Source organism: Balaenoptera physalus (assembly GCF_965194825.1).
Source record: "Balaenoptera physalus genome assembly, chromosome: 7".
In the NCBI taxonomy this organism is placed as follows: domain Eukaryota; kingdom Metazoa; phylum Chordata; class Mammalia; order Artiodactyla; family Balaenopteridae; genus Balaenoptera; species Balaenoptera physalus.
Genome location: NC_138886.1, coordinates 6,632,241 through 6,659,250, shown reverse-complemented (window position 1 = coordinate 6,659,250; position 27,010 = coordinate 6,632,241). Strand labels below are relative to the sequence as shown.

The 27,010-nt window shown below is 57.7% G+C and overlaps 3 protein-coding genes across 12 annotated transcripts; 1 reads left to right on the top strand and 2 right to left on the bottom strand.

Moving 5' to 3' along the window:
* The first annotated feature begins 139 nt into the window (after window positions 1-139).
* Window positions 140-20,949, top strand: NTMT1 (N-terminal Xaa-Pro-Lys N-methyltransferase 1). Of its 7 annotated transcripts, none has more exons than XM_082468245.1 (4): window positions 140-301; window positions 17,909-18,122; window positions 18,936-19,188; window positions 20,036-20,949. In XM_082468245.1, exons 2-4 carry the CDS (start codon window positions 17,961-17,963, stop codon window positions 20,290-20,292), a joined length of 672 nt encoding a protein of 223 aa, XP_082324371.1. In that variant the 5' UTR covers window positions 140-301; window positions 17,909-17,960; the 3' UTR covers window positions 20,293-20,949. The 7 variants fall into 7 exon arrangements, with proteins under 7 accessions (XP_082324371.1, XP_082324370.1, XP_082324372.1 ...); XM_082468244.1 differs by lacking the exon at window positions 140-301 and adding an exon at window positions 11,716-11,874; XM_082468246.1 differs by lacking the exon at window positions 140-301 and adding an exon at window positions 11,904-12,169.
* Window positions 2,394-11,605, bottom strand: LOC309663768 (uncharacterized protein C9orf50). 3 transcript variants are annotated; one of them, XM_082468254.1, is made up of 6 exons: window positions 8,583-11,605; window positions 7,912-8,002; window positions 4,900-5,060; window positions 3,218-3,380; window positions 2,958-3,065; window positions 2,394-2,591 (listed from the first exon to the last, which is right to left on the bottom strand). In XM_082468254.1, the coding sequence occupies exons 1-6, from the start codon at window positions 8,776-8,778 to the stop codon at window positions 2,534-2,536; spliced, it is 777 nt and encodes a 258-aa protein (XP_082324380.1). In that variant the 5' UTR covers window positions 8,779-11,605; the 3' UTR covers window positions 2,394-2,533. The 3 variants fall into 3 exon arrangements, with proteins under 3 accessions (XP_082324380.1, XP_082324382.1, XP_082324381.1); XM_082468256.1 differs by having other exon boundaries at window positions 3,344-3,380; XM_082468255.1 differs by lacking the exons at window positions 2,394-2,591; window positions 2,958-3,065; window positions 3,218-3,380 and adding an exon at window positions 3,870-4,223.
* Window positions 20,950-21,133: 184 nt separating the features above from the next.
* ASB6 (ankyrin repeat and SOCS box containing 6) lies at window positions 21,134-26,778 on the bottom strand. 2 transcript variants are annotated; one of them, XM_082468205.1, is made up of 6 exons: window positions 26,506-26,775; window positions 25,264-25,445; window positions 24,126-24,232; window positions 23,917-24,025; window positions 22,783-22,869; window positions 21,134-22,680 (listed from the first exon to the last, which is right to left on the bottom strand). In XM_082468205.1, the coding sequence occupies exons 1-6, from the start codon at window positions 26,616-26,618 to the stop codon at window positions 22,013-22,015; spliced, it is 1,266 nt and encodes a 421-aa protein (XP_082324331.1). In that variant the 5' UTR covers window positions 26,619-26,775; the 3' UTR covers window positions 21,134-22,012. The 2 variants fall into 2 exon arrangements, with proteins under 2 accessions (XP_082324331.1, XP_082324332.1); XM_082468206.1 differs by lacking the exon at window positions 23,917-24,025 and having other exon boundaries at window positions 22,442-22,680; window positions 26,506-26,778.
* Window positions 26,779-27,010: the final 232 nt, after the last annotated feature.

The following is a 27,010-nucleotide window of genomic DNA, read 5'->3' as shown; positions in this document are numbered from 1 at the left end:
GGCGGGATTGGCCACCTGCCAGCCCTGAGTGGAAATGTACCAGCGAAAGGACCCTGATGGGGACCCTGGGGAGGGGTCCATCCCCTCCCTGCAGCACTCCCTCCCCTCCTCTCCCCCTTCTTGGTCACCCCACATTCAAGTTCAAGCTCTGCCTGCAGAGGGGCAGGGGCATGTTGGGAAGGTCTACAGAGGGCTGGGGTGGAGGTTGCGTCTGCGGCCTCCAAGGCAACAAGTGGACTCTGGAATGTCGGGGTGCGGTCGCTGGGAGACCCTAGCTGGGGAGGACATGCGCGTGTCCTCTGTGAGTATGTGGGGTTTCTAAGTGTCGTGGTGTGAGTCTTTGCATGCGTGTGGGTGTGGGTGTGGAGGTGTTTGTGGTGCCTGTCTGTGTGCGTGTGTGACGTGTGTGTGCGACGAGTGTGTGGTGTGCGCGTGGGGCGCGTCTCCGGGGGCCTGTCTGCGGCTGTCCCTGTGTGTCCCTGCGTTTCTGCTGGCAGGGGCGGGAGGGGAGGCTCGGGGCTGCCGCTCAAGGTCCTCTTGACACAGAATCCATGTTTGTGGAGGAGGGAAAGAGAGCGGAGGAAGGAGAGGGGAGGAGAACGGAGCGAGAGAAGGAAGAAATGGAGGGCTGGGGCGGGGGCGAGGGGGGCGATGCGAGCGGAAGGTAGGCGGGCGAGGCGGGCGAGGCGGGCGAGGCGGGCGAGGCAGGCGGGCAGGCGGGCAGGCGGGCAGGCGGGCAGGCGGGCGGGCGGGGGGGGCGGGGAGCGGAGGGGTCCCCGAGAAACCGGGCTGCGGGACGCCGCGTGGCCGCCTGCCGGGTCCCCATCCCCACCCCACCGGACAGGCCCCCGCCGGGAGGCCGCTGTCCGGCCGCCCCGCTTTGGGAGGCCCGACGCCGCAGGGCCGTCCCCCGCCCCCTTCCCCGCCCCTGTGCGCTGCACGTGGGACTCAATCTTCAGTGCTCGTGGCTGACGGCGCTGTTGCAAGCTTAGCAGTTTTTTGGTTGAACAACGAAAAAGCGAGAAAGAGAAGTTGGGGGTTGGGGAGCCTCCCTTCCCCGCCCCGCGGTCCGGCAGCGAAGTCGGGCAGGTGGAAGGAGGCGGCGCGGCGCGGGGCCGGAGACGCGAGCACCGCGCGAGGGGAAAAGTTTCCGACCCTTTAGCAAGAGGCTGAGAAGTTTCGGCCGCGCCGGGCGGCGCCAAAGCCAGGCCAACACTGCCCCCGCGTGGGCGCGGCGCGGCGCTGCAGCCGGTGGCCGGTTTGGGGTCCGCCGCGGCTCTGCCGGGGAAACTGAGGCTCGGAGAGGGCGAGGTGGGCTGTGCAAGGCCACGAGGAAAAGGTGCGGTAGAATCAGGCCTCCGGGACCCGCAGGCTCTCCAGGAAATAGAAGTACTGGGGGGGGGAGGGGTGAAAGTCCAGAAAGTGGGGATGGAGGGGACAGATCATCCCAGGGATCGAAATCCCACTACACTCCCCAGTGAAGGGGAATGGTAGCACTGCTCCATCCCATCCCCACAGGGTTGGTAGATCCGTGGCCTTTTCTGGAGCCAGGGCCCTCTTTCGAAACAGTTCTCCCCCATCCACAACCCGTCGTGGCCCTAAAATCCCCACGGCCGGTCCAACACCAATCCCAGCCTTTCCTATTCAGCACTGCGTCTGGGTGTGGATTCCGTGGCTGTTTCTTCACTGGCCAGGAGGTGGCGATAAAGACCTCGATCCCGGGCTTGGCGAGGGGTTGGAGCCAAAGCGCTGCTTCTAGGAGAAAGGGGAGGGGGCCAAACTTTGCCCAGCAGTTGGAACGCAGGTGTGTGGCAGGGCCAAACCTGGCAGACAGGCAAATGGGGGTGGCACTGCTGGGTCAGTGCAGCGGTCAGAAAAGCTCCAGGCACTTCCTGCCACCTTGTCTTGCGCCACCGCCTGTGTGACTCTGAACACTGCCCCCCTAAGTGGGAGAGAAACATCTGACCCCTGCCCACCCAGATGCTTGCCCTCCAGGGACCAGATGAGACCCTGGCCTGGGGAACACAGAAGACAAATGTTTGTCCCTTTGGCCACAGTCTGGATGCCCTCACCCCACAGGGGAGGTTCGCAAGCAGCCTTTGGTTCCCATCAAAGATGGAGGCTGGGCTGGGGGAGGCTGGGGCAGGTGCCTGTTTCAGGTGTGGGCTGATCTAGGTTGACAGAGGCTTGGTCCCAGGTTTGAGGTGTGTGGCAGGGTCTCCCACCTCCCAGAAGAGGGGCTCACTTGGAACAAGCCTGACCCCTGAAGATGCCTTGCCCCCCCATCTTCATCCCAGCTGTGACTCTGCCCCTGCCCTCCCCCTGGCCCAGGACCCCCAAAGACCAGCAACCAGGAGAGGTTTGTAGGGGGAGACCTGATAGCAGATACCAGCCACCAGGGATGTGTGTTTATTTGTGGGTCAGGGAAGGCCTCTCCTCACCCCTCACCCGTGTCCACACCTGGGCTTGGGCACCAGCAGCCATTCACCTCTGAGCGCAACGTGATGTTGACGGCAGGAGGAGCTGGTGCCCCTTAGGGCGGCCTTGTTTCAGGACCGTGTGTGCAACACCAAGCTGGGCAGGAAGGACTCCTAGGGCGAGAAGGAGAACCAGCTGGGCGTTTTGGGGGCCTTTGGGCAGGAGATGGGGTTCCCTGGGCCCAGGGGGATTCTACACCGCAGCCCGAGGGGGCAGGCACTGTGGTCAGCCCCATTTTACAGATGTGGAAACTGACACGAAAAAGACCCCACCGATCGAAAGTTAGGAGCTTGCGATCTGAACCCAGGCAGCCTGGCCTGAGAGCCCACCCCTTAGCCGAGCACGTACGGGGGTTTTACCCAGAGCCCTGGCCACCCCACTGGGCACCACCCCCCCCACCAGGCAGGGGGGCTCCAGGTGGCTGGCTGCCAGCAGTTGCTCACTAGCTTCTGGCTCCAGGAACAGGGCGATTTGCCCACCTGCTCCAGAAAGGTTTTGAGGTCCCCCCGCTGCCTCTGGGGATGAAGGGCAGGCTGCTGTTCATAGAGGTGTCCTCAGAGAGGTGGCCCTTCGGCTCCAGGGTGGACCTAAGGGGTCAGGAGCCCATGAACTGCGTGGACCCTGAGTCCCAGGTCCACCCATGGCTGGCAGAGCCCTCAAGGGCCCCGACCACAGCTGGACGCGGAGGTTTACAGGCTGAGGAGATGCATGAATCCCGTCCCCTTCCACAGAGCCTCACAGGCCAGGGAAGTCCCAGCCGAATGAGTTGGCCATGGTGTCCTCCTTGGCCCTGGGATACAGGGCTTTGGGCAAACTCTCCAGCCATCTCCCGACACTCCCGAACACCTGCTCCGACGCTGCTGACCCGCTGGCTGTCCTGTTCTCGAGGATGCCCTGCCGGACTGGAGGAGAGAGAGCACGGGTGAGATCTCTACCCGGGCGGGGCACCTATACCCCCCTCTCTCCTCCTCCCTCTGGCAGGCAAGATCGGGCAGAGTCCTGTCTCCATGGCAACCCAAGGCTCCCAGTGCCTTCTGGCTGCCTCCAGGGAAGGCTCTGGTTTTAAAACTATCCTGCATGACTGTTTCTGCCTTTATTACCGAAGCTGTGCCCCCTACCCCCCCACACACACCCCCACTCCTGCTTCAGCCCAAAATGGGCCCCATTTCCCACAGTGGGAAGGCCAGTCGCCCCACCATGTGAATCCAAGAGACGATGCAGAGAATCCTACGAGGATGGAGAGTGTTTCCTGTCCAACAGCTGCCCCTCCAGCTGGTCAGGAACCCCGAATTCCTGAGGATGGAAAGGGCTGGGAAGCAGCCGCTGAGCGCCACTCTGGTGTTCTGGGCTATGACCACAGCCCAGTGGCTGACAAGGAAGTGTCTCCCATGCCAGCCAACTGCCATTCCCAAGAAACTTTCTCCAGGTGCCCCCTTTCCTTGTGTTCGCAGGGGTGGCCAGGGGGCACTCTGGCTTCTCTCTTCAGCTGCTGTGTCATGTGCCCTCAGGGCCTTGGCTGCCCCATCGAACAACCAGAAGTTGGGCAGAATTGCTGCTTCCACCTCCAACTTCCTGTGACCCTGAGGGGGATGGGTCGGGTTCCTTCTGAATCAGCCAAGGTTCTGGATTTTGAGGGCTTTGCCCCCAGCGGGGCTTTGGGGCAGCTGTTCCCTGAGAGCACACACAGTTGGTGCTTAATAAATAGATGAGGCCGTTGGACTGCTGGATCCTGAGAAGAGAAGGGGCTGGGCAGATGGGGAAAGCAGGCCTTAGGAAAGACCATACCAGAGCAAGGACGTGTATTCTTCCCGCCTCTTGACACCCACTTCAGAAAACACTGGAAACTGTGCCAACATGAACAAAGCTCTGCCTGGGAACCTGGGCCTGGTGGTTGGTTCCTAGCTTCTTTGCTGGACCAGGCAATGCCAGCCTTCCGTGGAGGTGTGACCTTCTAGAACTTTCTGGGCACCTCCCAAGCCAGGCCTCTGAGGTCTGCCTTCAGGGATATGGGAAAAAGATGCTTCGGGTGCCTTTGTTCCTACCTTCTCCAGCCCCTGGAGGCCATGTGCGGGGTCTGCAGGCTGAGGGTATGGGTTCCAAGGTGGGCATATACAGCGTGTGGGAACGCTTGGCAGTGAGAAATCCTTCCGTGGTGGCCAGGCCTGGACAGCCACTGTTTCCTGGGCCACAGCTGCAGCCTTGGGACACCTCTGCTGGACCTCAGACCCTCTACTTGGTACTTGAAGGTCACCCTAACAGCCTCTGGAGGGGCCAATTCAAGGGCCTCCTCCACAGGATCAATGGCCTCTTGGGCTTTTTGGCCGGCCCCTAACTCCCAGGACCCAGGGCCACAGCCTCTGCTCTTCAGGTTTCAGGCAGGAACTTTCTGGAGTCCTGGAGCTCCCTTTCCTGTCTGCTCACCTGCACAGCTGCGTCCCCAGTAGCGGAGCGCTGTGTCCCGTAGCGTCTCATCCGCAAACCGCACGCGGAAAGGGCAACACCGCCTGCGGTGCCCTGAGCCTTCCCCCAAGGAATTGTGGGTGAGCACAGCCTTGAGCTTGGGGGCCTGTGTAGCGTGGGGCCTGGTGAGAGAGATGAGAAGGGCAGGGGAGGAACAGGGCCTGAGCCCCCAGCGCCCCATGCCACCCTGACAACACACATCCACCAGGCCGGAGCTCCCTGTGGGATCCTGACAATCACAGCTGGCCTCTCCTGAGCACTTCCTGCCCTTCAGGCAATGGCGCCAGCATGTAACAGGCATCAGCCCACCAAACCCACACAGCCCTGTGAAACATGATTATTATTCCCATTTTACAGATGAGGAAACTGAGGCACAGAGGGTTTTTGGTTTTTGTTTTTTGCAACTTGCCCAAGATCGCACAGCTGGTTAGGGGTGGAGCCGAGATCTGAATTCTGGTTCCAGAGCCGGCTCTCTTATATATCAAGCAATTCAGCAGAGACAATAAGGATATGAACTCCGGAGTCAGGCAGTCCTGGGTTTCAATTCTAACTCTTTTGAGCCTGAGTTTCTTTGTCTGTAAAATGGAGATCATTGTTGTGCCCACCGTACAGGGTTGTGAAGAGATGATAGGGACTGAAAAGCACTGTCCCCCGCACCACCACCCCCGCCAGGGTCTGCAGGGCCAAGGGTAAGCACCTCTAACTGAGAACTGTTCTTATAATCGTCAATTTCAATTATGCCCCTTCCCAGTCCTGTGACATGGGGCAGACCGCCCTCAAGTCTCCATTTTACAGTTTTCCCCTTTAAATTATGTACTATGTATTGTAGACACGATAATAGCATCCTTGTAAGAGTCTGGTGAGTATCAAATAACTTACGTGAGGCATCTGGTACAGGGCCTGGCAAGGGACCTGTGCTCAATAAAGGGGATCTGTTATGGTTACATTTATTAATTTCAGCCTCCAGAGCAAGGCTGGCAGGAGGGCTTGCTTGATCCATCCACAGCTCTGTTATTCAGAAATGCCACGTTTGACCTTACGTACAATGCCTATTGATATATCTGACTCCATTTATCTGACCACATCTTTATGTCCGTTTGGACACAGAGGGGACGCTTTTCATAAGCCCATTGAAGAGCCAGGCATCCAGGAGATGGCCAAGACAGTGTCGGCTACAGGCATTGGGACCTAGTTATGCACCAGCTGTTTGCTTATCCATGCCTGCTTGGTGCTGGCCTCAGGACCAGCCAAAGGCTTGCCCCAGCTGTGCCCACCGGTCTGAAATCTCAGCTTCTCCTCTCAAATGCTGCTGGAGCGTGTTCTAATGCACCCAGTTGTCTCCAGCAGGGCCTACTAGGGAACGCCACACACCTCAAGATGCTCAAGAATTAGCTCCTGAATGTGAAACACTGTGAAGGTATCCATCCCTGTTGTTGCTTACATTCGAGATAATGAGTTCCATACTCTTATTTATTATATCTTGTGAGAAGTAGTGTGTTTATTTGGTCTGATTGATTTAAAGTTCCTGGGTTGGCAAATGTGTTTCATTTCTGGCACCTACTCTGATCCACTGGTGGTGTCTGCCTGGAGCACTGTCAGGAAGGGTTCTGAGGCTCAGTGGGGGAAAAGTGCTGTGATCAGTTAGTACTGTCTGCCATGGGTCCAGGATGAGAAGGAATGGCATGTCTAGTGTATTTCCTCTCCCTGGTCTTCAAACTCATGGGCAATGCTGTTCACCTTTCATCCATGTTTAAGCCTGTTTAAGCAGGAGGAATTAGTTCTGCATTCTTTTCCCCCTCCATTAGAGCTACAGCATCTAGGCCCAGTTAAGCTCTAATGCCCAGGCTCTTCCTACCCCCATCCCTTATTTTACTTCCCCCGATATTTGACATATAGTAAAAGCTAATAAAAGTTAGAGGAAGAAATGGATGAATGAATGGTGGGTTGTGTGAAAGGATGGAAGACTGGGTAGCTGGGTAGGTGGATGGACAGATAGATGAATTAATGAAAAGGTCTTTTTTTTTTTTTTTTTTTGACTGCACCACATGGCTTGCAGGATCTTAGTTCCTGGACCAGGGATTGAACCTGGGCCACAGCAGTGAAAGCGCCGAGTCCTAACCACTGGACCACCAGGGAATTTCCGAAAAGGTCTTAATACAAGGATTGGATCTCAGGAGGATGGGCACATGTATGGATGCATGGGTGGATGAATGCTTATGTAGATGAGTGTGTAGACTTGTACATGGCTTCAAGACTAAAGATGGATAGCATCCTGGATTTACAAGTGGATGGAAGGATTGGTAGATGATCAATCATTGGATTCATGAATAGATGGATAGAATTGTGGGAATTTGGGAATAGCTGGATGACTGGCTGGCTGGATATGTGGATTAATGGATCAACAGGAGACCTGATTCATGAGTGGATGGATGGATGGAGAGATTCATGAATAGGTTGTAAAAGACCTGGTTCACAGATAAGATGTATGCAAGGGTGGATGGGTGAATGGGAGAATGAATATATGAATGGATTCATCGATGAATTATGAAGGTGTTGGTAGAAGACCTGATTCATGGGTGGATGGATTCATAGATGTTGATGGATGCTCCTTGAACAGGTTGGGAGAAGACCTGATTCATGGATGGACACACAGATGGATGAATAGGTGGACAGATGGATACATTCATGGGTGAAAGGCAGAGGAAAGAAATGCTCTTTTTCCCCACTCGCCTACCCCATCCTCCCATAACGCACTGATTGGTCTTCTCGACCGTGGTGAATTGTGAGTGATCTCTCCTGAAGGGCCCCAGGGCAGGTATGTGATGGAGCAAAATCTTCTTAAGACTATTCTTGAAGTACAATGACTGGCCCCTTGAAGACAAATAGGCCACACCTGGCATGAGTGATCAGGGTCCCCCATCGTCAGAGCATTGATGACAACCCTGTCCCCACCAGCAGGTCACTGACACTTACCCCAGGTCTGGGAGGAAGGAGTAGCGGGGACACTGAGGAGGACTTCCAGAGTGTTCTGACACACCCCTTTGATGTTGTGATGCTGAGGATGCTGGGAGCCAGGAGGAGGTGGAAATAGTTATGAGCCTTCTCTTGGGGACCATCCTTACCAGGCTCTTCCTGGTTGCATGGCCTTGGGCCTCAGTTTACTCACCTGTACAATAGGGGCAGTGGTAGACCCGCCCTCAAGGGGTGGTTGCCATCTCCAGGACTCTGCCAGGCATACTCTGCTAACACTGCCATTATTCTATGCCAGGTGGTGGGACCCCCACCGGAGATGACTCAGCTCCCCCCGTGGGGGCCGTAGGGGCCTCCCTCGGTGGTCGCGGCTGCTCCGCAGACTCAACCCTGAGCTGGCGCAGGAACTGCCGGGACCGGCTGGGGGGGAACTCTCCTAGGAGGTCGCCCAAAGAGTCGGGGTTCTCCCTGGCCGAGCCCCTGCGGGGGTCCTTGCACTGTCCAGGCCCGGGGAGCCGGTTCCCGGGGCTCGCCGGCCAAGAGCATGGGCGGCAGCAGCGGCGACCTCAGCCCTGTCCGGTTCCGCGCCGCCCGCTGAGCCACGGTGGGCAGGACGGGCAGGCGCGACCGGGGGCGCCTGACGCCCACCCCGGGATCCGAGTGCGAGGACTCACACGCGGGGGCCTCCCACCACTCGGCGCCGCCCTCCGAAGCCCTGGAGCCCCCGGAGGCCCCCGCGCCAGAGGCTGCTCGGAGTTCGGGCAGCGGCAGCCTCGGCAGCAGCGGGTCTCTCAGTCTGCGATCGCCACCGCCGGGGAGCCCCTCGGGCGCCACCTGCTGGGCACAGGAGCTGCGGCGACGCCGGGGCATGTCTGGCCCTGCGCTCAGCTCAGGGCATCCTCACGCCAGTGGGGGCGGTGCCGTGTGAAGTGGAGAGGAGGGCGTAGACCAGCCTCCAGGCCATAGCGCCCGGAGCGGGGCAGCGTGGTTCGGGGCTACTACCCCTGGCTCGCCAGACGGTAAGTGGCTTCAGGCTAGAGCGTCCCGATCCTCTGTTTCCTCACCTGAAAAACGGTGACGGTGAGAGTACCCACTTTTTGAGTTACTGTGACGTTTAAATGAGCGAGCACATGTAAATGGCTTAGAATAATGACAGGCACGTTGTACGTGCTCAACGAAGCCTAGCTACTGCTGTTATTATATTTTAAAATTATTATTTAGGATTTAGACTCAGTTCCACTACTTATTAGCTGTACCCTTGGGCAAGCCAATTAATTAACTGCTCTCAGTGCCCTCATCTGCAGAATGGGGATAAACCAGCGCCTGCTCCTTTGTGAGAATGAAACAGCACCACATGGTAGAGAGCACTTAGCATCTGGAGTGTTCAACGTGTTGTTACTGTTATTAGCGCTGAGGTGGGAATTGGGAAAGCTGGAACCAGCTTGAAAGGGTGACCTGCCCTGCAGTTGTCCATTCCTTCTGGAGCCCCAGGGTCCCTTGGGTGGGAGCTTAGTGAAAAATACAGATGCCCCAGATTCCGATTCAGAGGTCTGGGGTGGGGCAAGACATATTTTTAACAAACTCCCCCTTTGGGAGACAGAGCCCCAGACCCGCCCCCAACTTCTGACACTGGGTTCTCAGAGCCTGCTTCCTCCCTACCACACCCCACTCCCAGATTGTTGTCAGCTCTGAGCTGGTTTCTAGTGTCACACTCACCCTAGTGGGGCTTTGGGGCGGGGCCGGAGATGGTCCCCTGAATTTAGAGCCCCCTACCAGGTGGGCTGCTCCTTGGAAGAGCCCATCTTCCCGGCTTGGTCCATCTGCTGGCCCCTCCCTGCTGCCTCCATGGTCTCTTCAGGGTCATTATGATGCACCGCTCACCCAAGGCGAAGTGGGCACTGAGGCTGGGGGCAGAGGGCAGGGCTGTTGTGCTCAGGATGCCAAGGCTGCAGTCACAAGGGAGCGTGGGACTCCTGGCCAGGGCAGTCAGGCCCAAGCCAGGGATGGAGGGCCCTGGGTTCAGCTACCCTATCTGGAGCTGGGAGGCTCAGGTGGGTCATGTTTGGGCTGGGTGGCTTTGGAGGTGGAACTTCCATAGAAGGCTGGGTAGTAAGAATGCGGTGGGCCTGGAAACTACGAGGAACCAGTTGTGAGTCCATGCTCTGTTCCTGCTTGCTGCGTGGTGCTGGATAAATCGCTCCTTTCTCTCCAAGGTAAAATGGACTGCTGGGCGCCACCTGTGACTCTTGGCTGGGAGGGGGCAGGGAAAACGCTTGTATTGTAAAACTTGAATGGGGGACGAGTGTAGTTTGGACCAGTAATTTCACTGGCCTGGTAGGATTTTACAATTTGAAAATGAAAAAAATGACTTTGGAATTCAAATTACAAGATGTCTGCCTGGAGGAGGCATCCCAGACAATGTAATATATTTCCGCAAATACTCCTCAACCAGGGATGGAAGGGCATACCTCCTTGGGAAGACAGAATATTGAGTGGGGAAGGTGAGAAATTGTTACATTTATTCTAAGGGTATGTGAGTTTTTAAAAAATGGATGAGGAACACCAGACTACCTAGATGATTTCTAAGGAGGCCTCCAGCTGCAAACATTTATTGAGCATCTACTATGTGCGAGGCTTGGGAATTCAGAGACGCAAGAGGCTTTGAGGTTAGTGGACTGGCCAGACCTGGAAAGGCCTTGGAGTCCAGGTGTAGGGAAGGGAGTTTGTCTTCTATTGACAGGAAAAAAAGGTAGGGGTGGATTTTTAGGCACCCCTAAAAAAGCTAGGCTCAGAGCTGCCCCCCAAAGATTATAGAAACCTCCAGATTGAGATTGCCCAAGATTTATCCCCTTGCCGTAGAGACATGGAAAATGAAGCTTGGGAGAGGAGCCCAGGCCAGGGGAACCAAGTCTGACCTGCAGTGCCCTAGCGAGGATGCCACATAATATGGACAGTTTTGGGGGACTCAAAAGCATGTGGGGGTTTTCAGGGCACCCCCCCCCATAGCTTTCACTTCATTAGAGCAAACACACTTTAAGCCCCTCCTTTGTGCAACGCCCAGAGGAAGGCACTGTAAATCTAAGCCAGGATGTCAGTTTAGGAAAAAAGAACTTATGATGAATATTGTGAATATTATGACATAGATGAATATTGTGATGAATATTATGAATCAGCTTCTATTTACTGAGAGCTGGCTCCAAGCACAGGGCAGAAGGCTTGACGCACAATATCCCACAAATTTAACCCTCAGAGCATTCCATCTATCTGGCAGAAGTGGAGACTGAGGCTTGGAGAGGTTCACAGGGTCTACCTACCTGCAAACTCTCATTTCCATCAAGGCTGCTTCAGGGACCGCTCCAGAATTTCTGTGTATGGGAGGAGCCTAGGGGAGGGCAACCTTTTGGGAACAGAAATTTCATGGATTTGCTCTGCTTATTTGGAGTGGCAACCCCTTGGCACTGTCAAGGGTATTTTTCTTCCTTTTTTTTCCTTTTTGATCTGTATATTTTAAGATGTTAATTGTTATCGGTGGGATTAAGGCTTGCATAAGGCTCCTCCTCCCCTTTTCACCCAGTGGAAATTCCACAGAACGCTCGTTTTTAAAAGTCCAGCCTTGCCGCCTCCAAATGAGCTGGTGCACAAGCTGGAGGCGGGACAGAGTCGGCGCTGCGGCTTTTTAGAGCTGGGGAGCTCTTCCCGGGTCAGTACTCGAGTTAGGTCCGGAGCCCACGGGGCGGGGCGAGCCGGTCGCGGGGCGGAGCCCGATGCGGCCCCGCCCCCGGGAGCCCGGAAGTGACGTAAGCGGACAAAGGCGGCGCGCGCCGCGAGGTGTCGCGTCTGGTAGAGGTTAGGCGGAGCTGCTCGGGGGCTGGTGGGGTCTTCGCCGCCGTCGCCGCCGCCGCCGCCTCCGCCCTCCCTTCCTCTTCCCCGTCCTCTTCTCCCGGGTCCTAGGAGCCCCCGCGTGGGGTGAGTAGCGCGAGGTGGAGCGGGGGACGGCGGCCGCCGGGAGAGGGGAGGCCCCGGCCCCCAACCGCCTCGGCGCCCTGAGGCCCCGGCTCCTCACGTGACCCGGGCGCGAGCCGGCAGGGCCCCACGTGCGCGCTCCGGGGAGGTCCGCCGCCGGCCGGCCCGGGGCCCCAGGTGGGGTGGGAGGAGGAAGGCCGAGGCCCCCCAAGCCTGATCAGGGCACTCCCCCACGCCGGCCCCCGCCGCAGCCAGTTCCTTTCCCTCTCTGAGCCTCAGTTTCCCCTGTGAGAAACGGGTAAGGAGAGCACCCACTAGTAGGGTGGGTGTGAGGATTCAGTAAAATGCTCAGATCAGAGTCGGCACAGGGCAGTGCCCGGTTACATCGGCGTTGCTATCATATTTCACCTTGGACCCGACCCCAGTTAGGGGTCAACATAGGTGCCGCTCAAAAGACAGCCCGCCGCGAGAAGCCCTTGGAGCCAAGGTCAGCCTGTTGGCAGAGAGGCTGCCATATCAGAAGGCCCAGGCTTTGCTGCCCATCAACTGTGTGATCTCTCTCTCTGGACCGTGGTTTCTCTGTACAATAAGGCATAGAACCAGCTGGTGTCAGAGGCCTTGCGGGTGGGGCTGGGCAGTATTGCACACGGTCTGGATGTATGGAATCTGCCCAGTGAGATGGGATGAACCCCTGGGAGAACCAGGGCCTTGACCCGGTCGGAAGTCTGGATTCCGTCCTTATTCTGTTGCTGGTTTTCTGTGTGTGTGCATCACTCCATGAGTGGAATGGTTTTTCTCTCTGTGAACTAGGGACTGTGGGAGGGTTGAAGTACATGTAGAATGCTTTGGTGGAGACTAGAAGCCGTAGAATCACAAAGACAGAGTCACCAAAACCAGCAGGGTTTCCGTGCTTCCATGGATGGGAAGCTCACTCCCCTCTGCCGATTGGCAGAGCTGAGTCACTGGAAAGACCACCCAGCAGTAACAGTAATAATCCCTTAGGTGTGGCCAACACTCTGGTTTATAGGGCCTTTCAGCGCATTTTCTCATTAGAGCTTCACACTTGGCAGAGAGAATTGATGAGACTCTCATTTGACAGAGACTTTGAGATTACTGCATGCCCAGCAGTGTATGGATCCCTTTACGCTTTTTTTTATTTTTTTTTTATTTTTGGCTGTGTTGGGTCTTCGTTTCTGTGCGAGGGCTTTCTCTAGTTGCGGCAAGCGGGGGCCACTCTTCACTGCGGTGCGCGGCCTCCAGACGCGCAGGCTCAGTAGTTGTGGCTCACGGGCCTAGTTGCTCCACGGCATGTGGGATCTTCCCAGACCAGGGCTCGAACCTGTGTCCCCTGCATTGGCAGGCAGATTCTCAACCACTGCGCCACCAGGGAAGCCCCACTTTACGCTTTTATATCCACGTTTAATCATCACAGCCTTCCTATAAAGTCAATGTTGCTGTTCCCATTTTATAGATAAAGACACTTAACTGAGGTTGTGTCTTATCTGAGCTTACACAGCCAGTGAGAAGCTGAGCCAGGATTCAGACCTGGTTCATTCAACTCAGAGCCTTTGTTTTTAAATCCCGCCACTCCCCTTTTTTTTTTGGTCTTCTTTACTCCCTCCCTCCCTTTCTTTTTCATAGAACACCCTGCCATTCTCAGAAGTCCAACGGCTGTCCACACAGAGCCAGGGAGAACAGGCCCTGTCCACGAGGGTGTGGGAAGGAAGAGGTAACATCAGGCAGGCTCTTGCCTCCCGATGCTTCCAGGCTTTTCCTTAGAGACCGGTAAAATGAGGAGGATGAGATGGGCCTGCAGAGCCTGATGGTGACATTTCCAACACCATTCTCCCATGGATCCTGGGAGAAGAGTAATAGCTGGGGCGGCTGGCCGCGGTGGCCCTAAACACCTTGGAGGGGGCGTGGGTAGGTGGGCCAGATGATCAGGAAGGATTCACAGGCACATTCCACTTGCTGAGGAGCAGAAGTTCCCCATGAGCAAAGGGTTTCACTTCCCCTCCAAGCTAGCCCAGAGCGCACGAAGCCAGACTGCCCAGGCCCCTGCCCTGTCCCTGCAGCCATGCGGCTCCTCACTGTGATCCGGACAGAGTGTAGGAGGACTTCCTGCTGTTTGACTGACAACCCCGCCGTTCCCTCTGACCCCTAGGGACCTCCTGCCCACCTCAATCTGGACGCTGGGAGGCAAAGTGTACACAGGGCCCCAGAAGTCATGTTTACTAATGAATCTAAGCTGTTAGAACAAATGTCAAAGTAATACTTGCCATTTCCTGGCCTAGATGTGCCTCCCCTGGCTTGTTCCTAGAATCTCCCCGTAAGTGTAATTCTTGTAAATTGGATTATTCGGGGGACCTTGACATTTAAAGGAATCATGTTGTAAGGCTTTTGGTAAAGCAAAAAATTGTATCGTCAGTAAAGGGCTTCAGTGATATCAGGCTTGAATGATTCGATTTTTGTCTGTAGGATTTTCTTAAAAGTGCAGAACGACTAGCCGCACAAAGGTCCTTCTATGATTCATTCAGCAACCAGTTAGTAAACACCCACCTTGTAGCAGGTGTTAGGCTAACGGTGTATGATGTAGTGTCCCTGGGCCTTGGAAGCTTGCCTCCTGGGAGGGAAGGCAGACAGATAGGCAGAGAGAGTACAGCCAGGGAAGCGTCTGGCCCCGGATTTATTCTGTTCATCTGATCGGAAGGGAACTTTGTTGAATACCTATGAGCTACATGAGACGCAAGCGAAATACAGTGATACATCTCAGGGTGTCGCCACTGCTTTCTAAGGAGTTCCCAGTCCAGTGGGGAGATAGACACAAATACAAAACCAGAAGTTTGTGTGAGGGGAACAGGGCCGAACTCGCTGAGCTCGTCCGAGTGGGAACATTGCTGTGTGGCCGGCTTTGGTGCTGTCCTTGCTGGGTGACGGCGGAGGGGCTGGGAAAGGGTTGCTGTGGTGCCTAGTGGCAGGGGCTGGGGAGCCTGCTTGGCCTTTCAGACCACATCCACATACCCCCAAACCCAGTAAAGTTCCATGGTAACATTCAAGCTGGTGGCTCCCTTTCCTGTCCGTTCTCAGGGAGCTACAGTGACAGTTACTCTGCCACAGCTGGCGTTCTTGGGGACTGGCAGGTCTCCACATTCTTTTGCTTGTCATGTTCCTCAAGGTTGGAACAAGAGTTCATTCTCACAAGCAGCGTGCCACTTCTTCCTTGTGGGCTGGGGGTAGTAGCTTCAGGGGCTGGGACACGAGTGTGGGACATTGCCGTGAGCCAGGGGTGGGGGGCAGTATTTAGAACTGAGGCCCCCCCAGCCTGTTACCCCAAAGGGCTCTTGGGTTGGTGCCGTAACTGGAACCGTCCTCATTGGAGTCCCAAGCCCTGCACCTGAACAGGGAAGGGAGGGGATCCGTCTGAGAGCTGATTCAAGAACCTGAAGAGGGGGTGGAGCAGGGGTCTCTGGGGGCACAGTGGAAGGGGTCTACGGAGGGTGGAAACAGTGGCAAAGTCCAGGTCTCAGGGCGGCCCTGGTGGGGCATGTTCCTCAGAAGGCCAGTGTGTGACCCTTTTCCTGGGGAATGCCCGGGTCCACAGAAGGAGCCGGGTCCGGGCACGAGGAGGAGGCCCCCTTCCCATCTGTTCCCAGCAGCCAGGCCAGGCCCACCCCTGGTGCCCCCACTGGCTGGCGGGCGTCTCCAGAAAGGGCTGGCCGTGGCAGAAGTGGAATTGCATCAGGGAGCAGCGTTTCTGAGTTGTTTGGCTGGGGTGGGCCTGCTGCTTCTGGAAGGTTCCTTGTCTTCCAGGACAAGTTCAGAGTACAGGTGTATGTTGGAGGCTAACTACAGACATGGCAGTGAGAATCTTCAGCGTTTCCCATGTTCTGTTCCCCTTCGCTCCTTCTCGTCTCTAAGTTACGTGTGGAAGGTCCATGCTTGTCCTCAGGGCACTTTCCTATTACTTCTCTTGAAGCTCTTAACGCACTTCTCGGTCTTAGGGGGTTTTCAGCTGTTTTTGAGGACCGTACCGGGAGGTCAGTGACTTAACTACAGCCCCGTGGAGTACTGTAAAGGGGGTGGAGCGAGCCCCCGGGAGCACAGACGTGCACAGCTTTCCTGGGGGACTGGGGGGCTTTCACCCCTGCACCGAGGGACTCCTGTGGCTCGGTGCCAGGATGCAGTGGTGAAAAGGCAAGGTCCTACCTCGGGGGCTTCCATTCCAGTGGAGGCCAGACGGTCAGTAAACAGTGTCATTTCAGCTAGAAATACGCACTCGGAAGGCAGCAGCCACGGGGACTGGGTAAGCGTGTTGGAGGAAGGCGCCTTAGACTGGTCAGGGAAGGCCTCTTTGAGGTGACACTTAAGTGGAACCCTGTGTTGAAAATCAGCTGCCCACGTGGGAAGGCCCAGGGCTCGGCGAACGCACGGGCCCCTTGACCTTGGGTAGGATGCCACCGTGTGCGTCGGCTCTCTCCTCCGCACGGGGCTCGTGGGGTGCCTGGGTCGCGCTGAGTCGTGAGGGTCCAGTGGCCAGCGAAGAGTGCGCAGTGCGTCCTGCCTCCTGGCACGGCCCTGCCGCTCCCGCACCGCCGCCGCTCAGCCCCCGCAGGCTGGGTCCCCGCACAGCCCTGCCCTTCAGAAACTCAGCTGATCAGTTTCCCGTTGTTGACAGACTGGACCCACGGCCCCAGGCTGCACGCAGGGCGCTGTACTCCAGGCCCCCGTCTGCCAGGCCGGGCTCACCTCCCACACTCTTTTCTCTGTCCACACTGCAGCCAGCCCGGCCATCCCCAGCCCTCTGTGTGGCACGCGTGCCATGCCACCTCTGCTCTGTCCCTGTCCCCTTCCAGAGCATTCCTTGTCCTCCGGGCCCGGCCTTCTCTTGGCTGCTGCCCCGCCTGTCATTCGGAAGGGACTCCTCTATCCCTCAAGTTTCCATAGCACTTTTTGGCTCAACGAAGAGTCCTCGTTTCTGCCTCGTGTTCTCGTTGGTTCCATTTCTTCCCTGTCTCCCCTGCTGTAAGCCTCTGGGTGTTGAACTTTATCTGGACAAGCCTCACAGCAGCTGGAACAGCCCTGCGCACGGTGAGCGTCTGTAGATGAGCGCGGTGCCTCGGGAGAGGTGTGACCCTCCATCCCCTACGTGGTGTGGCCCAGCTGGCTGAATGCGGCGCTCGCGGTGGGCCTCTGCTCTGCCATCAGGGCCCGGCCGTCTGCTTTCACTCTCCCCTGTGGCCCACGCGGCTGCCAACACAGCCTTCCAGAAGCACACATCTCAGGCCACTCCCTGCTTCACCTAGAGTAGTTCCAGCTCGCTGCTCTTTGGCGTGAAGTCTGAACTAGTAAATACGACCCTTAGGACCCCGAGTTTCCCGTTGGAAGGGCAGCGCACGCGCCTGTCTTGCTGGAGCAGCCTTCTTCGTTGCTGAGCGAACGCTTCCTCATCCTTGATGTTAGCTGGTGTGTCGCTTCTCCTGACACCTGTGCTCTGCCAGCACCTCGTACCTCTCCGCAGCCCTCACACACGCGTGATCGTGTGTATCCGCCTGGCCGTCTCGCTGTTCACAGACAGCACCTGGCACAGAGTCAGGCTCATGGGTAACCATGGACTGGACCCCGCAGTGAGCTTGTTTCTGTGCTCGCGACAGAGGAAGGGAGGCGTGGGGCTCCTCGGGCCCTGCTGGGATCAGCCGGAATGTCCGCTGTAGGAGGCTTGGGTTCCTTGCTTTGTTTTCCTTTCTCTTAAGTGTAGATCGGGGTTCTCTGTACCCTGGGTTCAGAAGCCACTGAGTCAGGTGTCATGTAGGGTAAGGAAAGAACTAGAAGCCAGGACTCTGGGTCTCCCGCTCTGACATGAAGATAGCTTTGCAAAATGACTTGAATGCAAGAGACGGGAGGCAGTGCCCTCTAATGGGTAGAAGCAGGTTGGGGGACACTGGCCACTCCTCTGCGTCAGGCAGGATCGAGTGACCAGCAGAAGCATGCGGGGAGCCCAGGGCCCTCAACCTGGCTGCCTCCCTCCTTTTTTATTCAGGGGACGCCGCTGCTGAGTCTGGTGCCTGAGCAGAGACGTGGCTGGCGACAGCATGACGAGCGAGGTGATCGAGGACGAGAAACAATTCTATTCCAAGGCCAAGACGTACTGGAAGGAGGTCCCGGCCACCGTGGACGGCATGCTCGGGGGGTACGGCCACATCTCCAGCATCGACATCAACAGCTCCCGGAAGTTCCTGCAGAGGTTTCTGAGGGTAGGCAGGGCTGCTGTGCTCTCCCGGAGGAGAGGCTGTGGCGCTGATGGCACTGCCTGCTCTGCGTGGGGCGCCACCTTCACACTCGCCGCCGCAGGGTCACCCCGTCGTGTCCACGACCCAGGCCTTGAAGCGCGGGAGGGGCGGGGTGGCTCACAGGCTTTGCCTCCAGGTCACCCGACAGGAGGCGGCTGGCGCGCTGGGGCCTCTCGGTGCCACAACGGAGCAGTCTTCTCACAAACCGTTCTGTTTCTCCAGAGGCAAAACCTTTGCTCTCCTGCCGTGTTTGCAAGCATCTGGGCTGTGGGTGTTGGCCGTTCTGCCAACACAGGCTTCTAGTTCCTTGCCCTGCCGCCCTCCTCTGTGCCAGGCTGGCATCGCCATGGCTGGAGCCTCCCTGCCTTTCCCTCGGCAAACACCGAGGCTGCCGCTTGCCCCCTGCTCTACCCGCGTTCCGTCTTCCCAGATCTGTTCACCGAGTGCCCTCTTCCCTCCTTTCACTGCCTGAATTCTTTATTCTCTCTCTGCTGCTGTCCTTTTAATGGGGTCTCAGGAGTGACAGGAGATGAACGCACCTATTTGAGTTAACATCCCTAAGTGGAGGTTGGCTTTCATGTTAGAAACATGTGGCCCAGAAAAAGGCTGTGCTGTGCTTACGCCCACTGCCGGCCCCACCAGTGCCAGCTGCCGGCCTGTGCCCAGGCCTGATCTGAGTAGTGCCAGGGGCTCGTGAGGAAAGGCCCCTTCGCAGTGACAGGGTCCCTCTGGCTGTCTAACCCTTCCTTATAGTCAGTGCCTTCTCTGCTTTTTCAGGAAGGCCCAAACAAGACGGGCACCTCGTATGCCCTGGACTGCGGCGCTGGCATTGGAAGGATCACCAAGAGGCTGCTCTTGCCTCTCTTCGGAGCAGTGGACATGGTGGACGTGACGGAGGACTTCCTGCTCAAGGCTAAGAGCTACCTGGGTGAGGAGGGCAAGAGAGTGAGGAACTTCTTCTGCTGCGGCCTCCAGGACTTCAGCCCGGAGCCTCACTCTTACGACGTTATCTGGATCCAGTGGGTGATAGGTGAGCATCCCGCGCCCCTTCTCCGCCTGCCCGCACGTCTCCCACCGCACAGGCCGGGCTTCCCGAGGCCTTGGGAGCTGAGGCTCCGGCGCTGCTGCAGAGGCGGCCGGTGGGGGTCCCTCGAATCCTCCCTGCACTCCCCAGGACTCCACCGAGAAGGTTCATTTGCTTCCATGTTTTGTTTCAGCTCAATACCTGCTGTGACCCATTTGGGGACAGATTTTCTTGTTGAAAAGTTTTAATTATCAATAACTTACTGCATTCAAAGAATGTGGAAATGAGTTTTCATAAAGAAGGGGTTTTCAGTAAGAGGAAAAGTTGAAGCCCTGGCTGCCCCTCTGCTGCTCGCGGTGAGCGAGCCCTGGCGTACCATCCGGTCCTGCACGCGCTTGGCCTGACGGCGTACCCAGAGTGCTCTCCTCAGGCTGCCGACCTAGCAGCAGGCCACCTCCTCCAGGTGGGCGGCACAGGCCTGCGGGGAACACGCTGGATTCGCCCTGTATTTTGTGGTCCTCAAAAGCCTGTTAGGAGTTGTAACGTAGGGAAGGAACTCTGTTTGGTACACTCCGCTGATCCAGGCCTAGGAGGGGCGGGTGGAGTGTAGGCGTTGGGCACGGCCTGGAAGTCACCCAGTCAGGGTGAAATCCCAGCAGCATACTTTGTGATTGCCCTTGGATAGGTGACTTCTGAGCCCGTTTCCTCTTAAAATGGGGTTTGGTAAACCCCTCTGGGCTGTTGAAAGCCAGTGGCCCTGTGTGTTTAGCACCGATAAGTGCTCAGCAAGTGGACACGCAGTGGCGTGGAGGGGCTGGCATCCTTCCCTTGTGACGGCCTCTGCCTCCCCCAGGCCACCTGACCGATCAGCACCTGGCCGAGTTCCTGCGGCGCTGCAAGCGGGGCCTCCGCCCCAATGGCATCATCGTCATCAAAGACAACATGGCCCAGGAGGGCGTGATCCTGGACGATGTGGACAGCAGCGTGTGCCGGGACCTTGACGTGGTCCACAGGATCGTCCACAGCGCGGGCCTCAGCCTCCTGGCCCAGGAGCGGCAGGAGAACCTTCCGGACGAGATCTACCACGTCTACAGCTTAGCCCTAAGATGAACGGGGCTGGCAGGAGAGAGGGACCAGTGTGGGGTGGGGGAGGGCTGGCAGCCGGGTGAGGTCCACAAGCTCAACCTCGGCGGTTCGGGAGTGTCGAGCGGGGCCGCTAAATACACCTGTCTGCCGTCCACTCACTATACAGACTCTTATTAAAAAGGCATAAGGGGACCCAGTTGGGAGGGGTGCTGCTGAATGGGACAGTGAGTGCGACCCCTGCCTGGGCCCCTGGTGCTCGCCTCGCGGGAATCCGGCGATCCCATCAGAAGTGGGATTCCCTGCTCTCCAGTACCACCACCTGGCCTTCCTGCCACAGGCCTGGCTGGCTGAAGAGGAAGAGAGTAACCATTAAAGCGGCTGCTGAGGACTTTATACCTCCAGAGGGGAAGGGAGCGGAGCTGGGCCGGCGGAGCCTGCGGCTCTCAGCGCCCTCCTGCCTGCGCTGAGCCTACGTGGTGCCTGCCGAGTGGTGCAGTGGATGGATGTCCACGTCCCGAGTGCTATTTGGCGATGGGGCCCTGGTGCCCTTAACGTGATCGCCACAACAGCCTGCAGGGAGGGGAGAGGCCTGGAGCTTCCCTCTTGGCTGTGCCTTGTGGCTCCTCCTTAGGGGGCGTTTTCAGTCACAAATAAAAGGGTGAACCTCTGTACTGGAAAGGCCTTCGCCAGTCTGGAGTGGTGCTTTTCTTTACTGGGACAACAGTGTTGTGCTGCTTGAAAACTGCTCTCCTAAGCTGGGCATCTCCTCGTGCCTGCCACCTCTTCCGGCTGCGTGGATCCTTTACCCTGAACTCGGGAAAGGGCGGGGGGTGGGGGGGCGGGGCCAAAATGTTATACAAGGACCTTTAAGGCCAAGGGAAAGCAGTTTAATTTTATAATATATCATTTGGTTGTCTCAGCTCATCTCCCAGGCATTTACGCAATTCACAATGACCATCTTGTGACTTGCAGACAGCCTGGTGAGGGCTCAGCACAGGGCGGAGGTTGGCTTTCAGTCTCGGTGGCTTTCTCCATCACATGAACCCTCACAAAGCGAGACATTTTGGAAAGACAGCCCCTGGTCATGCTTGATTGCTTTTTAGAAGGCATGGTCCCCAAAACCCCAGGTTTGGCACAAACAGAGCTGCCACCGGAGCAGAGCCCTGCACCTTGGTGGGCGACCTGGGCCCAGAGCTGTGGAAGCTGCAGGCATCAGCGCAGCTTTCTCCCTGCCTGCCCAAAAGCACTTACTGTCTGACAGACTGGAGTGAAGAGGCGCGTGTAAAGGGTCTCGGCTGGGCTGCACCCCACGGGCCCCTCCTGCCTGCTCCAGCCTCAGCCGCATCTCCACGCAGGACAGGCCGGCTTCCTGCAGCCCGCAGGAGGGCCTGGTCTCAGAGCTACCCTGCTTCTCTAAATGCCCGGCGCTTCCCTCAGATTAAGAGGGTACAAACGTGTCCCCAATCTAAACCCTGTCCCTTGTTCCACTGTGGGGTGAGACTTGGGGGTGCTGCCAGAGGGAAGCGGGGCAGTCTCCCTGGAAGACAGAAGCCTTTCCCCGCTGGAGTGCTTGCAGCTGCCGCCTTCCACCTGGCTTTCTCTGTCCTCAGCAAGGATCCAGTCTCGCCTCCAACATGCACCTTCTGACAGACGGGACTGAAGGTTCTCCCCTAAGGCCGCCACAGGTACTTAAATCCACCAACAGGTTGAGCTGCCCAGACCCTGTTCCCTGCAGTCGGAGCTGTCAGATGTCGTCTTCGACGGTGCCACTGTGCTCACTGAGGAGGTACCACTTGAGCCTGTCGGGCAGAGGTAGGGCCTTGACCTTCACGTCCACAGGCCACGGCTGAAGGTAGAGCCGGATGTAAACGCGACACAGGTGCTTGAGGGGTGGGGGGTAGCTCTCCAGCTGCCTCAAGGAGAAGTGAAGGGCCTGGATCTTGTCTGCCAGGCTGCCCACGGGATGGATATCGAAGTTTTCAGGCAGCTGGAGTTTGTGGGAATTAGTCACCATGAGATCCAGGACGGTCTCAGCTTTGCGCAGCAGGTCCACGTGACTCTCGTCCTCCGTGCAGCCTGGGTGGGAGCAGAGCCTCTCGAAGATGATGTGGAAGCCGGACCAGCAGGACGCGCCGTGGAGGGAACAGTTATAGGCGGCCCCGGACTCCAGCAGGAAGCGCAGGAGAGGGAAGTGCAGCTTAAAGCTCTTGAGGCAGATGTGCGTGAGGGACTCGTGGGCCGGGCACTCGCTGGGGTCGGCGCCGTGAGCCAGCAGCAGCTGCGTTACTTGGAAGCAGAAGCGGTTGATCAACTGGGCCTCCTCTTTGTCACCTCCGACCGTCTCGCCCAGCAGAAAGATGATGCAGGTGAACACGGTGTCCCCGTCTTTCGTGGTAGCCTTGACATCCGCCCCTAGAAGAACCAGGAGGGAGAAGAGAAGGTGGGAGGAGGCCTTAAACCCTGGCAAAGTGACGCTTCATGTTCCGGGGGGCAGCGTGGAAGGACAAGGCTCACCTCCTTCCAGCAAGAGCCGGATGTTCTCAGTGTTGTGGATCTGCACCCCGTCACTGCTGGCCAAAGCATGGAGCAGAGCCGTCTTTCCTGGGGAGGGAGAGTGAGTGAGGGGGAGTGGGAGGCCGGGAAGCCGAGGTCAGGCCAACCCCAGAGGTGGAAGGGAAATACAGACCCTCGGGATCAGAAAAACGAACTTCAAAAATGACTGACCTCTCAGCTAGGGCTGAGGGTGACAGGTTTCTTTTTTTTGAATTTTATTTTATTTTATTTTTTTATTATTTATTTATTTATCCATCCATTTATGGCTGTGTTGGGTCTTCGCTTCCGTGCGAGGTCCCTCTCTAGTTGTGGCAAGCGGGGGCCACTCCTCATTGCGGTGTGCAGGCCTCTCACTATCGCGGCCTCTCCCGTTGCGGAGCACAGGCTCCAGACGCGCAGGCTCAGCAATTGTGGCTCACGGGCCCAGCTGCTCTGCGGCATGTGCGATCCTCCCAGACCAGGGCTCAAACCCGTGTCCCCGCATTGGCAGGCAGACTCTCAACCACTGCGCCACCAGGGAAGCCCTTATTTTTTATTTTTTGAATTTATTTATTTTTTATATAGCAGGTTCCCACTAGCTATCTGTTTTACACATGGTAGTGTATACATGTTAATCCCAATCTCCCAATTCATCCCACCACCAGCCCCCTGCCACTTTCCCCACTTGGTGTCCATACGTTTGTTCTCTACATCTGTGTCTCTATTTCTGCCCTGAGGATGACAGGTTTCTGGCCATTCTCTTTCCACTCACACAAAAATGGGAACAGAAGGGCCAGGGAAAGTAGGACTTTTCTAGACCCTGAGATGCTACCTGAGACCCAGGCTGGGTCTCTCCCGACAGGGAGCCCCGTGCTTCAGAAGCTGAGCGCACAGGTACCCCATTTCCTCCTACAGATGCGCTCACGGGGCCGATGGTGCACTGCCTCTCAAGCCTCGGCGAGTCAGCAAAATGCACCAGTGTGCGCCCGGCTGTGCTGTGCCGTCAGACGGGCTGCCTCCAGCCTGCCTGCCAAGCCATCGCCCCAGGTTACCCTGGGTAACCTCACAAGGCAATTCGGCCCAGGCCAACCCGGCTTCTCTACAGGAGGCACCCACCGTGCTTGTCGGCTGCGTTGACATCTGCTCCAAGGTCCAGGAGGCGCTGCAGGCAGGGCAGGCGCTCCGGCTCCTCGCTGGCCAGGTCCAAGGGGCTGCTCTCGTGGATCTGAGTCAAGAAAGCACAGCTGCGTTGGCCCGGGGGCCTGTGAGCTGCTCAGGGCCCCGACTACATCCCCCCTTCAGAGCAGGCCGGACCTGGCTCTTACCCGGTCCCTGCGGTTAATGTCAGCCCCGTGGCGCACCAGCAGCTCCACCATGTCAGGCTGGTTTCGCAGGACGGCGATGTGCAGCGCCGTGTAGTAGGTGACCGGGTCTGAGGGCACAGACACAGCTTACGTCAGTCCTGCTTGTCGGCACATTCTCGCAGGGTCCCAGGACCAGCCTGGCAGCCCAGCCCCAGTGCTCCGACCTAAGGGCTCCCAGCACCACGAGGGGTCAGGACATGGCTGTCTTCGTCGGACAGTGCATGGAGTCAGGCCTAGGTTTGGGTCCTGGGGGTGTTCTAATTAATGGACATGGTACTTAATCTGGGCTTTAGTTCCTTCTGTAAAATGGGACCTAAACAGGGCTGTTGGAGGAATACCCAGAATGACAGCTCCTTAAGCCTTGCAATAAAAGCCAAATTCTCAAAGCTGGGTCTCCCAGTGGCTGACTTCAGAATGCCTCCCCCGCCTCTCTCAGCTCCTTGACCCTCCAGGAGCCCAGAAGCCTCTGAGCCTGTCCTCAAATGGGGAGGGGAGACACGCCTGGCCACATCCTGTGTCAGCACAAAACCCCCCAGTCGGCCACAAGTCAGCCCTGCATGTCTCCTGGCCGACTCTGCCTGCCCTCCCAGGGTGAAAGCGAAGGGGGAAGGAAAATGGCTCCATCACCATCCCCCAGCACACAAGCTAGAAGCCAACACCGTCCTGCTGTCATTTCTGCCCAGTGTGTCTTATCTGTTTTCCCCTCTCCCTGTGGCAGGAATAAGAATGCAAGGTGGCTCAGTGAGCGGCAGAAAATTACATTCCCTGAGCTCTGGGCACAGCGCCAGCAGCCACGTTCTCACATTCATGGAAGCAGGGATTTAGCTGGGAGCTGGGGGAAAGTTTGCTAAAGCAATCACATGGCAGAAGCAGTGACAAACTCGCTCTTGATCAGAGGCGGTTAAGGGCCATTTGAAAGCCCGCAGGGGGATGGGAGGCCACCCAATGTGGGTTTCCTTAGTCATCACCCATGAAATAAATGAGGGAAGTATCTCCCAAGAGAACAGTGAAAGCAGAGCCTGAAGGCTTGACCGCCCACCCAAAGCAGGGCCACGCTTAAGCCACCTACCCACCCCGGCCCCTCTGGGCTCCAGCTGACCTTCGAAGTTGAGGTTGGCCCCATTCCGCAGGAGAACGTCAGCTGCACGCGTCAGCCCCAGCTCGGCCATCTTCAGCAGGGCGTTGCTCACGCCTTCCTGGTAAAATGGAGAGTGGGCTTTTCTCTCCAGCAGCTCAGTGAGAACAAGGATCCGGCTCTCCTCGCTGGCGACATAACTGGGCCTGGGGCAGGAGAGAGGCAGACCAGTTGAGGGTGGGAACAGCAGTGGGACCAGCTGGCTGGGTACCCTGTGGGTGGGTGGCCTTTAGTCTCCTGCTGTCACACACAGGCAGGGCCCTGGCTCCGTGGGGCTGAAAGTCTCTTCAGAAAAGGTCGGTGGTAGACAGAGGGCCAAGCTGGATCTGCTCACCGGAGCAGACTTCTCGGGTTTGCTGAGAAAGGACTGGGGCTGTCTTCAGCCTCCCTCCAAGCGGCCCAGAGGATCTAGCCCCTGGCTTGGGTACAAAGCCTCATACACCTGGGATGTTGGCACTGAAGGGAACTCTTGTGGCCAAGATCAAGAACCAGACACTGACACACCCCCACCACAGACAGTGACTGTCCCTGAGCTGCAGACGATGCCAGACCAGCCCAGGCAACCCCACAGCCAGAGCAGTCAGCAGACCTCCTCCCTCGCTCACACCCAGAGACGTTTGGTGTTCCGAAGGCTGAGCGCACACAAAGTCCCAACCCACCTACCTCCCTCGCCAATTCCAACTGATCCCCAAAACGCACACCTGATGCCCCTTTCATCTGCTCTTTTCTCCGTTCCACCTAATACACTATTTACTTAAGTTTACTTATGACTGTCGGTCTCTCTCCTCTGGAGCACAAGCATCATGAAGGCTGGGGGCTTACCTCACTGACGTATCCCTGAACGATGCACTTTCTAACACCGTTCCCACCGGTTCACGGATAGACCCGCGCCTGTCCATACCAAATGCAAACTCTGCCTTGGAAAGCGCATTTCGCACTGCTCGCAGATTCCACCCTGCTCCTCTGCAACTCCAGGTGGAGGGCACAGGACAGGCAGGGCGCAGGGTGGGGCCCCGAGGCGGAGGCCCTACCGACACCCCACCCTCCGGCCCTGCCCGCGCTAGCTGGGAGCCCTCACCACCGCCGTCTCAGTCTTATCTGTCAGGTAGGGACACCGCCCGCCCCGCCCCGCCCCGCCCCGCCATGTTTGTAGTGACAATGAAAGGGATGCAGCTCCGGGTCGGAGGCGGAAAGGGAGCGAGTTACCCGTCCAGGGGCTCCTGCCGCTCGGGGTCCTGGATCCCCAAGGAGCCCAGAATCGCATCCACCAGCGGCTGGTACTCGAAGATAATCCTCCGGAAGCCGTGCAGGAACGGCATTGCGGCGGCCACACCTTCCGCCGAGGCCGAGACGCCGACTGGGCACGTTCCGGGGGCCGCGGTCTCAGCCAGGCTTGGCCACTGCTGGTCCAGTCTCCTCGCCGGCCCGCTGAACCGCCCAAACAGCTGCTCCGCGCCGGAAGTAGCTCTGGCACTTCCGGCCCGCTCCGGCCCGGGAAAGAGAGCAGGGGACGACAGCGCCCTCTGCGGGCTGGGAGGACCGCGGCGCGACTGGGCGCGCCAGCTGGGGGTGTCTGGGGGGCGGCCCTGGGGGACTGGAGGGCGCGGACCTGCAGCCCAGCCGGATCGCAGCCCTTGGAGGGCCCGTCCCTTGCCTGCCCGGCCCGGCTCCGCCCTGCGATCCCGCCCGCGGCCGCTGGGCGCCGTCCGAG

Coding starts and splice junctions, on each gene's coding strand:
- LOC309663768 (XM_082468254.1), bottom strand. CDS start 8,778: ATGCCCCGGCGTCGCCGCAGCTCCTGTGCCCAGCAGGTGGCGCCCGAG. Junction 5,061..7,911: donor TCCTTCCTCCCAGACCTGGG/GTAAGTGTCAGT, acceptor CTCTCTCACCAG/GCCCCACGCTACACAGGCCC. Junction 2,592..2,957: donor TCAAAACCTTTCTGGAGCAG/GTGGGCAAATCG, acceptor TTCTCGCCCTAG/GAGTCCTTCCTGCCCAGCTT.
- NTMT1 (XM_082468243.1), top strand. CDS start 17,325: ATGTTAGCTGGTGTGTCGCTTCTCCTGACACCTGTGCTCTGCCAGCAC. Junction 18,059..18,935: donor GTGGACGGCATGCTCGGGGG/GTACGGCCACAT, acceptor CTGCTTTTTCAG/GAAGGCCCAAACAAGACGGG. Junction 19,189..20,035: donor CTGGATCCAGTGGGTGATAG/GTGAGCATCCCG, acceptor TGCCTCCCCCAG/GCCACCTGACCGATCAGCAC.
- ASB6 (XM_082468205.1), bottom strand. CDS start 26,618: ATGCCGTTCCTGCACGGCTTCCGGAGGATTATCTTCGAGTACCAGCCG. Junction 25,446..26,505: donor CGGCAGGAGCCCCTGGACGG/GTAACTCGCTCC, acceptor CTCCTGCCCCAG/GCCCAGTTATGTCGCCAGCG. Junction 22,681..22,782: donor CCGGCTCTTGCTGGAAGGAG/GTGAGCCTTGTC, acceptor TGGTTCTTCTAG/GGGCGGATGTCAAGGCTACC.